This window comes from Rana temporaria, chromosome 5, assembly GCF_905171775.1.
Source record: "Rana temporaria chromosome 5, aRanTem1.1, whole genome shotgun sequence".
Lineage (NCBI taxonomy): Eukaryota > Metazoa > Chordata > Amphibia > Anura > Ranidae > Rana > Rana temporaria.
This window is the reverse complement of record NC_053493.1, coordinates 139,916,648-139,929,860: the sequence shown is the minus strand read 5'-3', so window position 1 is coordinate 139,929,860 and position 13,213 is coordinate 139,916,648. Positions and strand designations below refer to the sequence as shown.

Genomic DNA, 13,213 nt, shown 5'->3' with positions numbered 1-13,213 from the left:
ATATCTTGCTCACTCCTGCCTTTCATAAATATTAAAGTGGTTTGTAAGCCTTTGTTATAAAAAAAACATGCCTATACGTACCTGCTCTGTGCAATGGTATTACAAAGAAGCCCTGATCCTCCTTTTTGTGGGTTCCCCCACCAGCGCTCCAGGCCCCTCCTCTTCATCAGGTGCCCCCAGGGAAAGCCGCTTTCCTTGGGGTCACCCGTACAGGCTCGTTCCCGAGTCCACTGCTGCATCCATTGACACAGACAGTAGAACTTGGCCCCGCCCCCCGTGTTGCAGGATTTGATTAGGCAGCGGGAGCCAGTGGCTATCAATCTGCCCAATAAGGAGAGAGGCAGCGTCTGGAGCAACTGTGCTCGTGCACATCACTGGATCAGATCTGGCTCGGGTAAGAAAAAGGGGGGGGTCCGGGGGAGGGAGCTCCAGCACAGAAGGTTTTTCACCTTAACCGCTTCAACCTCGGCCCATTTTGGCGGTCAAAGATCAGGCGGCTTTTTGCGATTCGCCACTGCGTCGCTTAAACTGACAATTGTGCGACGTGGTTCCCAACCCAAATTTACGTCCTTTTTTTCCCACAAATAGAGCTTTCTTTTGGTGCTATTTGATCACCTCTGCGATTTATTTATTTTTTTTATTTTTTTTTTTTTTTGCGCTATAAACAAAAAAAAGAGCGTCAATTTCGAAAAAAATTCAATATTTTTTACTATATTAAAATATCCCCCAAACATATATTTAAAAAAAAATGTTTTCCACAGTTTAGGCCGATACGTATTTTTCTACATATTTTTGGTAAAAAAAAATCACAATAAGCGTTTATTGATTGGCTTGTGCAAAAGTTATAGCTTTTACAAAATAGGGGACTGTTTATGGCATTTTTATTAATAATTCTTTTTTTTTACTAGTTATGGCAGCGAGCAGCGTTTTTTTTAATTTTTATCTCGACTGTGACATTATGGCAGACACATCGGACACTTTTGACACTATTTTGGGACCATTGTCATTTTTACAGCGATCAGTGCTCTAAAAATGCACTGATACTATAAAAATGACACTGGCAGTGAAGGGGTTAACCACTAGATAGAGCTGCAGGGGTTAAGTGTTCCCTATGGAGTGATTCTTACTGTTAGGGGGCGTGGCTACACGTGACACGTCACTGATGACCGTTCCTGATCACGGGGAATGGTCATCAGTGACAGTGTCACTAGGCAGAATAGGGGAATGCCTTGTTTTACAAAGGCATTCCCCTGTTCTGCCCTTGCCGACCGCAATTGCGGGCCTCCCGGGAACCCGCGAGGCACGCGACAGCGCCCACTGGGTGGCAAATTTAAAGGGACATACCTGTAAGCCAATTTGCCTGCCCGTGCCATGTTGTCGGCGTAAATAGTCGTGCGGCGGTCGGCAAGTGGTTAAAGTATAACTAAAGGCAAAACCTTCCTTTTTTTTTTTTTTTTGGATTGGAAAAGGATTAGAACACCTGTCAGTATTGCTGTATGTGCCCATGTTAGGGAGATTCTTACTCTTTGTCCTGTTTTACCTCATTATCCAAAATGAGAAAAAAAAGTTTTGCCTATAGTTCTACTTTAATGCAATAATGTGAAAAACGTTGAGGCTTTAGAACCACTTTAAGTCTCTGTGCATGCTAGTTTATGTTTAAGCTCCAGCTTTTAGAAGCATCAAAGAAAACGATTTTTTTTGCGTTTTTGGGAGCGATTTGCTATTACCCTCTGCTAAGCATCGGTTTCCAGCATTCTTTTTTTTTTTTTTATTAGCCAGTGGCCCGCTGGCATCCTTATCAACCAGTAAACATGGTTGTTAAGGAGCAGTCGGCTGCTGCATCCTTAACAAATGGATGAGTCATCAGCTGTCAGTGGGCTTCCCCGCTGACAGCTGAATGTAAAGAAAAGCCTTCGTCGGGTTTGGGGCACAACGTTCAAAGTATAGGTTCACTTATCTTAATTGTATGCCCTTTTTTGGCATGTTTTAATGTTGTTGGGCAAAAACAAACCATGTTTCTTAAAGTCAGTTTGTTTGTTTTTTACCTTAATGCATTAAGATAAAAAGCCTTCTGTGTAGCCCCCCTAACACTTACCTGGGGTCCCTCTCTGTCCAGCAATGTCCACAAGTCTCTCAGTCGTCCGAGATTCTCCCTCCTGATTAGCTGAAACACAGCAGTGGTGCAATTGGCTCCCACTGCTGTGAAAGTCAGCTAGCCAATCAGGAGAGAGAGGAAGCGGGGCCGGGACACAGGGAGCTGTGACTCGACTCAGGTGCCCCCAAAGCAAGCTGTTGGCTGTGGCGGCAATCAACAGGAAGGAGGGGCTAGGAGCACAGAAGAGCAAGAAGAGGAGGATCTGAGGTGCTCTGTGCAATCCACTGCATAGAGCAGGTAAGTTTAACATGTTTGTTATTTTTATAGGGTTATCATGGCTAGTCTCAACCTTCGGCTCAGCATCTAGGTAAAAAGTGGAAGCCACACTTCCAAAAATAGTATCTCAGAAATTGTTCTTTAGCAAAATGGTGGCCATCTGCACACAGACACTGATTCCCTGTTGCATAAATGTAATGTGATGGGTAAAAGATGGCTCCAGCACCTGTTCTCCACCTCTAGAGAACTCCGCTGATGCATTTCGCCCTTTTTGGTACTTAATCGTAGATATATTTTTTTCCCCCTAAGCTGCGTCATGCATACCTGTCTTAGTCAAGCACACTAAGCTTTTTGTTATTTTATGCTTATTAGGCAGAGATATGCCAGTGTTACATTTTGAACATTTTCTAACATTCTTTTCCAGTGTAGGTGCCTATGGGGATTAAACTGTCTTAAATTTTTATTTAATTTTTCTGTCACTAGTGATAGGCCTGAGCTATTCCAAAATGTGAGGACTAAATATTAATAATTAATACGCACGTGGAGATTCACTTTTTGTTACTTGATACTTCTTTAAGTCATTGGGCTAGATTCAGATCGGTTACACGGATCTTTAGATCTGCGTAACCTATCTGATTTACGATCCGCCGGCGCAAGTTTTTGAGGCAAGTGCTTTATTCAGAAAGCACTTGCCTCTAAAGTTGCGCCGGCGGATCATAAATCCCCCGGCGGAATTCAAATTCCGCGGCTAGGGGGTGTGTAACATTTAAATCAGGCGCATCCCCACACCGAACGAACTGCGCATGCGCCGTCCGCTAAATTTCCCAGCGTGCATTGCTCCAAATTACGTCGCTAGGACGTCATTGGTTTCGACGTGAACGTAAATTACGTCCATACGTATTCGCGGACGACTTACGCAAACAACGTAAAAAATTCAACCCGGGAACGACGGCCATACTTAACATAGGATACGCCGCATATAGCAGGGGTAACTATACGCCGGAAAAAGCCAAACGCAAACGACGTAAAAAAAAATGCGCCGGGCGGTCGTTCGTTTCTGAATCGGCGGAAATCCTCATTTGCATATTCGTCGCTTAAAAAAAACGAAACGCCACCTAGCGGCCGACCTGGAATTGCAGCCTAATGCCGCGTACACACCATCACTTTATGTGATGAAAAAAAATGACGTTTTTAAAAATGTCACTTTAATTGACTGTGTGTGGGGGAAAACGTCGTTTTATGTCTTGTAAAAAACGACCAAAAAAAATTGAAGCATGCTTCAATTTTATGTGTCGTTTTTCAAAAGTGCACTTTTTACTTCACAGAAATTGACCGTGTGTAGCAAAAAACGTCGTTTTCTAAGACGTTTTTTCATCCACGCATGCCCAGAAGCTACTTATGAAGCAAGCTTCAATGGAAAAACGCGGTGAGAACGTAACCTCACTTTGCAAGATCATTGTGAGAAAAACGATGGTGTGTAGGCAACTTCGTCTTTGAAAATTGAAGTTTCAAAAACGTCATTTTTTACTTCACAGAAAGTGTCGTTTTTTTTCATCACATAAAGTGATGGTGTGTATGCGGCATAAGATCCGACGGTGTAAGTCACTTACACCTGTCGGATCTTAGGGAGATCTATGCGGAACCTGATTCTATAAATCAGGGGCATAGATACGACGGACGGAACTCAGAGATACGACTGCGTATCAGGAGATACGTCGTCGTATCTCTATCTGAATCCGGGCCATTGTGTTTTCCTCACAGGATTTATATTTGCTGTCTGTCTGTCTGTCTGTCCGTTTCCCTTTTTAGCCAGTAGATGGCAGTAGCACCCCAATAAGAATAGTATGCCGATACCAGAAAAGATTCTTGCAATGTAGCCAGGACTATGATCGGCCAATGCAGGAAAATCAATCAAGTTCTTGTTCTTCCTAACTAAATAATCAAAATCTTTGTGTTCAGGTAAACAAAATTACCTGAAGATATTAAGAGGGCTGCTAAAATTTGGGTTTTACCTTTTTTAATTTCAATATATTTCTTTATTGGTATATATTATAATGTTAATACAGAGGAGAGAAATAAAAGGACATTTGGGATATTGGTTGCCTTATAAATCATATACGATGTTACAGGTACATTATTAATCAATCTGTGTTCATACATCATGTGAGACCTCTGCTCAGTCTATTTATTATATCTACATATGTCCTAAATGAACCTCAATTTAAACAATTAGGGCTAGGGTGTTTAGAGAGAGGGAGAAATGTAAAACTTTTGAAATATGTGTTTCAGTAACATAACGCAGTCAAACAATAACAGAACTAAACAACACAGTCAATATATGTAAATTACGGTTTTGGCATGGTTATGGAATAAGATTAAAGTGGATGTAAACCCCATTTTTTTTTTTTTTTTTTTTTTTTTTGCTGTCACAATGTAGAGTATAAGATTTCCTATCATCTGTGCCCAGTCTTGCCACAAAGAGTTAATCCAGCTCTGAGCAATCCTCTTTTCTTTTTTCAGTGAGATAAACAGACAAACAGGAGAAAACTTGTGTCTGTTCTTCCCCCTTGCCAGGTTATTTTAAAAATCTCATACACTAGCCTGGGACGGGCATTATTTTTTAATTCCCACCCCCACTCCTTTTTCTGATGTCATGTGGTTACTTTTCTGGATTTTGACTGGATGTTGGTGATCATAGCAGAATTTAGTGTAAGGAATACACAGGAGAAAATGCATGCTGACAAGGAGTGTAGAGATGGGTGGGGAGTCTACTGACACCACGACTCCACCCACCGAGCTCCAGACAACAGACCCACCCACAGAATCTGCAGTTTTTCAGTTCTTATAACAGACAGAGGGGAGACATTTGACAGGTAAGGATACATGCAGGAGGCATATATATCCTTATAGATCAGCACTATGGCAGTAGTTTAGAAAGGATGAGAGTGGGTTTACATCCACTTTAAGTCCTAAAGAATGGGTTTTACCTTTTTAATATTGGATCCTAGTGTTATGGACTGGCCAGCCAGACTCTAAAGGAGAGACAGATATGTAGTGGAAAGCCAGAATATTTAGTAAAAACTGTGAAATTCATTGAACTCCACATGTTTTATGATTGCATGGAGCAAAAATGTCTCTATCTCTGGAACTTGCCTGTAAATCATGGTTATCTTTAACTTTCAAATGCAGTAGATGCTTTTTGCATTGACATTCAGCTGCGAAAGAAGAAACAAAAGGTGTTTCCACCAGTGGCGGCCCATCCTTAGGGCGCCGCCCCCCCCCCCCCCTCCTGTAGTCCTAAAAAAAAAGGGCCCTTTTAAGGCTTTTAAAATGTCGTTCTGCAGCGCGGCGCAAATAACATACACTCATGCATTGCATGAATGTATGTTATTGTGGCCAGCAGCCGCTGGTCTATTCAGATGGCCGGACATAGGGCGCCGGCTATCTGAATAACGGCAGTTGGTTGGCTGTGCGGAAGTGCCTATCAGAGACATCGGCTCTGATAGGCTTTCCGAGTACAGCCCTCGGCTCCCGGATGTCTCTTGGATAAGACTGACGGCCGTCTCAGGTTCACTGATTCTGGTTATCAGTAACCTGATTGGCTGAAGCATCATCAAGGGCGGCAGAAGACATTGAGGGACCGTGGAAGAAGGATGGCGAACCCCAGAAAGGTAAGTGCCGGCGGGGGGGGCAATCTGACTGGCAGCATTTTACAGGGCACAGTGGCTACAATTGATGTGGGGACAATTGATTAGGATATAATTAGGAGAAAATAAAACGCTTCTACTTACCTTACACCTTGTGTGCACAACACCTATGTGAGGGTGGCCTCACAAGCCTTCTGGCAGCTTTAATTCAATGCATAGAAGAGCAATGGTTACCCAAAGACATGAGACGGTGGTCAAATTCAACCTCTGGATATTTCATAACATAAACATGCAACTTTAGGTTTTTATTTTTGCCTGGTGTTTGTGTGTGTGTGTGTACGTTTGTGTGTGTGTGTGTGCGTGTGTGTGTGCACTGAGCAACAACTTATAATGCAAAACAATTGTCTTCATTTTCCCCTAAGGTACTTCAGCCCTAATTGGATACTTGTACAGTTATTTTGGAAATGTAGTTGTTTTCTGAGCTCTATGTATCCAGTCAGATTGTGTGACAATCATCCATTGTTTCCCTTTCTTCTGAATGCCGTTTCATTGAAATCTTCCTCTCCTGTCTGCTGAGAAGCTGACACTTCTTGGAGTGTCGATCTCATGGTCCTGTCGCTGTACTCCTTCTTCCAACCTCCACGTCACTACCTTGGTTGCAGCTTGTTTTTACCTTACGCTTTTAAGTTATTGTTGGCCTTGCTTTTTTGGTATTTCTATTTTTCTTGGGTTAGTGCTGCCCTGATACCTATCTATTATTTTATACTTCTAGATTTTGCAGGTCTTGGCTTGGATTTTTGGTACCGTAATCCTAAAAGCACTCATTTCTAGGATACTGGGTGTTAGAGATGATGTAAGTATTAAATGTTATCACGTGTGCTCGGTTAAAGCGGAGGCCCCGCTATCTGCTACAAATACTGCAGCTGCTGACTTTTAATAAATGGACACTTACCTGTCCAGGGTGCCCGCAATGTCGGCAGCCGAAGCCGGGCAATCACTCGTCTCTCGGCTGCCCCCGCCACCATCCTCTGTGAGGGAATCAGGAAGTGAAGCATTGTGGCGTCACTGCCGGCGTCACTGCCCGGTTCCCTTCTGCACATGCGCAAGTCGCAAACTCCAAAGTACAAACACGCACTCTCAGAAGCAATGCTCACCATAACACAACATTAGCAGAAGTTGCCCAAAGGGTGGCGCAAAATAGCTGAAAAAACACGTAGTTTCGCGTTTGTTGGCCAACAATTCTTTGCCGTTTGTATGCAAGACAAGTTCCTGGCCAACGCCCTTTGGACAAAAGTCCCACGCTCCGATCGTGTGTATGAGGCTTAAGGCTTAACTAGTTTATCTTCGAATTCTTCAATAAACGTTCTTCCAAAAAAAAAAAGCTTGGCATCCCCCAACATATGCAGTATCCTTTCCAAACACACTTTGAAATGCCTTAGGATAGTGAAGGGAATAACTTCAAATTTACCTTTAACCACTTAAGACCCGGACGATTATGCAGCTAAAGGACCCGGCCACTTTTTGCGATTCGGCACTGCGCAGCTTTAACTGACAATTGCGCGGTCGTGCAACGTGGCTCCCAAACAAAATTGACGTCCTTTTTTTCCCACAAATAGAGCTTTCTTTTGGTGGTATTTGATCACCTCTGCTGTCTTTATTTTTTGTGCTATAAACAAAAATATAGCAACAATTTAAAAAAAAATCAATATTTTTTACTTTTTGCTATAATAAATATCGCCAAAAAATATATAAAAAAAACTTTTTTCCTCAGTTTAGGCCGATACGTATTCTTCTACATATTTTTGGTAAAAAAAAAATCGCAATAAGCGTTTTTTGATCGGTTTACGCAAAAGTTATAGCGTCTGCAAAATAGGGGACTGTTTTATGGCATTTTTATTAATATATTTTTTTTAATAGTAATGGCGACGATCAGCGATTATTATTATTTTTTTTTTTTTTAATCGTGACTGCGACATTATGCCACTTTTGGCAAATTTTTGGGACAATTGTCATTTTTACAGCGATCAGTGCTATGAAAATGCACTGATTACTGTGAAAATTACACTGGCAGCGAAGGGGTTAACCACTAGGTGGCACTGTAGGGTTAAGTGTTCCCTAGGGAGTGATTCTTACTGTTAGGGGGCGTGGCTACACGTGACGTGTCACTGATGACCATTCCCGATCACGGGGAACAGCCATCGGTGACAGTGTCACTAGGCAGAATAGGAGAATGCCTATGCAAAGGCATCCCCCTGTTCTGTCCTTGCTGACCGCAATCGTGGGCTGCCCGGGAACATCGAGTTCCCGGGACCCGCGAACACGCTCACAAGGCACGCGGCAAATTTTAAAGGGATGTACCTGTACGCCAATCTGCCTGCCCTTGCCATTCTGTCGACTTACATCTGCGTGCGGCGGTCGGCAAGCGGTTAAAGTGGTTGTAAACCTCGGACATAAAAAATAAATAAAGCATATCCCTCTATATTGTGTACTTGTCTCAATTAAAAGCTTCTGACAAGTTTTCCTGACACCAAGAGAAAAGTGGTGATTGGGGAGGGATCTCCAGCAGATTGCCAGTCTCAGCTCTGTTCCTGTGAGCTGGGTGAGGAGATGTCTCTTCCCTACAATCAGCTCTCAGAACTCTCCTCACTAAACTCTGTAGCTATGTGGGAGGCAACTTGCAGGACACACTATATATTATTGTGGAATGTGTGTTTCTTGTCAAAGAACATTATTGTTATCAAGTTGTTATGGGTCAAGTTTTGCTTTAAATCCATGATTCCAGATTGATGAGCAGAAACTGACCACATTTCATTTAATATTGTATTACTTTATATAATACCTCCATACCGTATTCCACAGTTATTGACATTAACAGTTGAATCATTTAGGCTTCTGCCCACAAAGGGGAGTTGTATTATAGTACGAAGCCAAACAGACACAAATTACAGAGCTCAGTTGATCAAAATGTTTTGGATCACGGGTAAAACCAGCAATTACCGAGAAATGCATAGAAAATGTGAGATTGCAACTTTATTCTGACATGGCCCTGATGAGACTCCAGCTCTGCAAGTATTGTACACTCTTAAGCCTCATACACACACGATCGGATTTTCCACAGACAAAGTGTAGGACTTTTGTCCAAAGGGCATTGGCTAGGAATTTGTCTTGCATACAAACGGCACACAAGTGTCGGCCAACAAACACAAAACAATGTGGTTTTTTAGCTATTTAGCGCCACCCTTTGGGCACCTTTGCTAATGTTGTGTTTGGTGAGCATTGCTTCCGAGCATGCGTGTTTGTACTTTGGACTTGATTGGAAAATCCGACAACAGACAATTGTTTGCAGAAAATTTTAAAGCATGCTATCCCACATTTATGCGCAGAAAATCCAACAACCGATGGAGCATGCAAACAATCAGATTTTCCTTCAACAGCCTGTCATCACACAATTCCCGTCGGAAAATCTGATTGTGTGTATGAGGCTTTAAAATAAAGATTCCATCTACTAAATGAACACGAGATGTCTTCTAAGTCTAGAATATATACTTTTAGACCAAGGGTGTCAAACCCAATTTCATTGTGGGCCGCATCAGCTTTGATTGCCCTCAGGAGTGAATGATTGCCACCCACTGAGAAGTTATGTTCATAATGACTTTTAAATAATATACTGGAATATTTCACTGTGCGTACTGTTTTTTTTTTTTTTTTCAGGCACATATATTCAACATACTAAAATCAAAGTTTACCAGCTACAAGGATTTTGACACTTTGATGTATACCTGTGCGCCTGAGTTTGACTTCATGGAGAACGAGGTACTCTGTTCTTACTTGCTGTTTTGTATAAAATATTCATGTAGATATTATTTTTTATTTTATTTTTCATTTTTTTTATAACAAAGAAATTTTCCTAGCTGAAATCTGCAAAACCTAAAAATGCTGCCGTCCAAAAGGTGTCTGCGTTACTACTTAATCCAAATTGTAGATACCCCAAGATAGAAGTTTTATGATCAAAAGAAGGCCGGAATTTGCTCTAACGCTTCACCTTTATTTATCCTTCATACAAAAGTCATCACAGACAGTGCAGGGTACAGTATATGTTGACATGTTTCGTGCTGTAAGCGCTTACTCATAACCTGGTTATGAATAAGCGCTAATCACTGCGTTAAACATGTCAACTTTTACTGTACCCTGCACTGTCTGTGATGACTTTTGTATGAAGGATAAATAAAGGTGAAGTGTTAGAGCAAATTCCGGCCTTCTTTTGATTATAAAACTTCTATCTTGGGGTATCTACAATTTGGATTAAGTAGTAAAGCAGACACCTTTTGGACACCAGCATTTTTAGATTAGGGAGAGGATAGTGTTAAGCCTTGTACACACAACCGGTTTTCCCGTCTGGAAAACTGCCAGAGCTTTTGGCCAGGAAAACCGGACGTGTGTATGCTTCCTCGCAGTTTTCCCATCAGGAAAACAGACGGCAATCCCAACGGGAAAATAGAGAACCTGCTCTCTATTTTCCCGTCGGGATTCCCATCGGCTTTTTTTCCCGCCAGATTTACTAATACCCTATGGGAAACACTGCGAGGCAGTGCCCATGGAGTATACACACGGTCGGGATTCCCGGCCAAAGCTCCATGGCAGTTTTCCTGCCGGATTCTCGGCTTTCCCCGCGGTTTTCACGGCAGACTTTTTACCGCCGTGAAAACCGAGCGTGTGTATGGGGCTTTAGATGTAATAGCAGATTTAGATGGATTTGACTAACACATTAAAGCTAAATTCCAGCGATCACTTTATAAGCAGCTACAGAAACCATTTTTTATTTTTTTTTATTTGGGATAAAGATTTTTACATGAATGAATAAAACCTAGTCATTGTAAGCACCCCATCAGCGTTAAATCATTTTGTATCAACCCTCTAACGGCTATTTTGAACGGCTTGGTCTGTTCAAAAAAGTTGAATACATACTTACAGGCAGGATCATCAGGTGAAAATAAAAAAAAAACGCATAAAAAAAAAGAAATAAAATGTAGCCACCATATCTTAAGAATTGGAAAGCTGCATTAAAAATCCTGCCTGTCTGCCCATTTTTTATTTTCTAGCCTAAAGTTTCACATTTAGGGTGCCATTAGCAATTAATGGCACTGCAATCGCGACACGTGGTTTCTGAGTGTTTCATAAATGGGCATACAAACGTATGATTTTGCACGCGTTCATAAAATTAATGAATAAATGTGTGGTTGTGTGCACATTTTTTTTTTTTTTTTCTAATGCATAGAATGCATGCCGTTTAGAACCACTGTACCACCCTATCATTTCATTCTGGATATGTTTCAATATTTTTATTTTTCTTAATAAAGTTGCCCACTGATTAAAAAAATATATTTTCAAAATACTGTTTACAGAAGAGACCTAAGGAGTAAGGCCTTGTACACACGATCGGACCAAACCGAAGTGGCCGTATGGCCTGATATGTGTACACACAGTCAGTCCAAAATCCGATCGGGTCAGAACACGGTGACGTCAAACACACGACGTGCTGAATAAAACGAAGTTCAATGCTTCTGAGTGTGCAAAAACAATAAGGATATGGACAGCCGCACTCCAGTGACTTGAAAAAAGACGTGCCCTTTATTGGGTACAGGAAAAAATGCACTACAGGTATCGGCACACAGTGGGATGAACAGCTGACGCGTTTCGCATTGAGTGTCAATGCTTAATCATAGCTATGATTAAGCATTGACACAATGCGAAACGCGTCAGCGGTTTATCCCACTGTGTGCCGATACCTGTAGTGCATTTTTTCCTGTACCCAATAAAGGGCACGTCTTTTTTCAAGTTACTGGAGTGCGGCTGTCCATATCCTTATTGTTTTTGCACATCCTGTGCATTGCCAGCACCCATCTGCTTCTGAGTGGACATCAATTACCCTAGTGAGCTCACCTGGAGCGGCAGCTCTCTTACCTCAATGCTTCTGAGCATGCGCGGGTTTTGAACCAATGCTTTTCTGTACTAACCATCGGTTTGGTCCGATGGGGCAGCGGTCCAAACCATCGGTTTTGAAGCATGTTTTACAATTTTGGACCGAAGGAAAACAGACCGATGGCCTATACACAAGGTCGGTTTGGTCCGATGAAACTGAACTTCGGTTCATTCTCATCGGTTTGGTCCGACCATGTGTACAAAGCCTAAGGCTCCGTTCACATCTTGGTGTGCAATCACAGTAAAATCGTGCAAGTACAATCGCAAGATGCCCGTCGCCCAAAAGAAGCTCATGTACTTCTTTTGGGCGACAGGCATCCTGCGATTCTGTTGGTGCGATTTTACTGATCACTGCGTTTGGGGTGCTATTGAAATTGACGGGCACCGCACGGAATGCACATGTGTCCTGTGATTTGCAGCTATTGTGAATAGCGGGCAGAATTGCGGTAGTTCCATCCACGATTCGGAACGTGGAGATATGAATGGAGCATTAATTAAGAAGGAATACAGACACAAAAAAAACAGGAGGGATTAATAGCAAATGCTTATTCAACCTTATTAAAAGAAAACCACTAGTCTTGGGATACCCCTGGGCATAGGCAGTTGGAAGTACAGGCACAATTTGACCACCAAGTAGTTAAAATGCGCAAGTTCTGCCCACGCAGGCGCTAGCATTGAAGTTGGAACAGGTAAGGGCAAAAATAAAGTAGAAAAAATGCAGCAGTAGTAAATTTAAGTGAATGCTACCATCAGGATCCAGGGGTCCCAGAGAGGCTCCCCATAACTACTGGTTACCCTCTAGTCCCCCCGAAACCCAAAAGGTGGTGCAATGTACAGCCCAAACTGAACTAACAAGGATAGAGGAGCAGAAAACGGAAGAAAGCTAGGCAGAAAGGTGGAGCTAAAGAGAGGGAGGACGCTCAGAGAAGCTAGAGAAGAGATAGGGAAGTCTAGGGAAGAAGGGATGTTAGAAAGATGGGGACCAGGAGTTGGGGGGGGGGGGGGGGGGCCTGGGGATCATCCAGACCATCCATCACTGGTGGCCCAAGCTAGCTGAGGGGAGAGTAGCAAAGACATATGACCAACACGGTTCCCAAATTTTGAGGAACTTGGCATGAGTGTCCATGCGGATGCTCGGCATCTGTTCATTAAGCATCAACGCAGTCATGCGACTTTTTTTATTTATTTTTTTCACCCCCTGAAAGGGGGCAGGTGC

General features: G+C 42.4%; 1 protein-coding gene across 1 annotated transcript in view; it reads left to right on the top strand.

Moving 5' to 3' along the window:
* DPY19L1 (dpy-19 like C-mannosyltransferase 1) overlaps nucleotides 1-13,213 on the top strand; it is an 89,007-nt gene that overhangs the window by 51,399 nt on the left and 24,395 nt on the right. Inside the window, exons 14-15 of the mRNA XM_040353181.1 lie at nucleotides 6,791-6,871; nucleotides 9,730-9,831. Of these exons, the coding sequence (XP_040209115.1) occupies nucleotides 6,791-6,871; nucleotides 9,730-9,831 (183 nt within the window). The remainder of the gene's footprint in view (nucleotides 1-6,790; nucleotides 6,872-9,729; nucleotides 9,832-13,213) is intronic.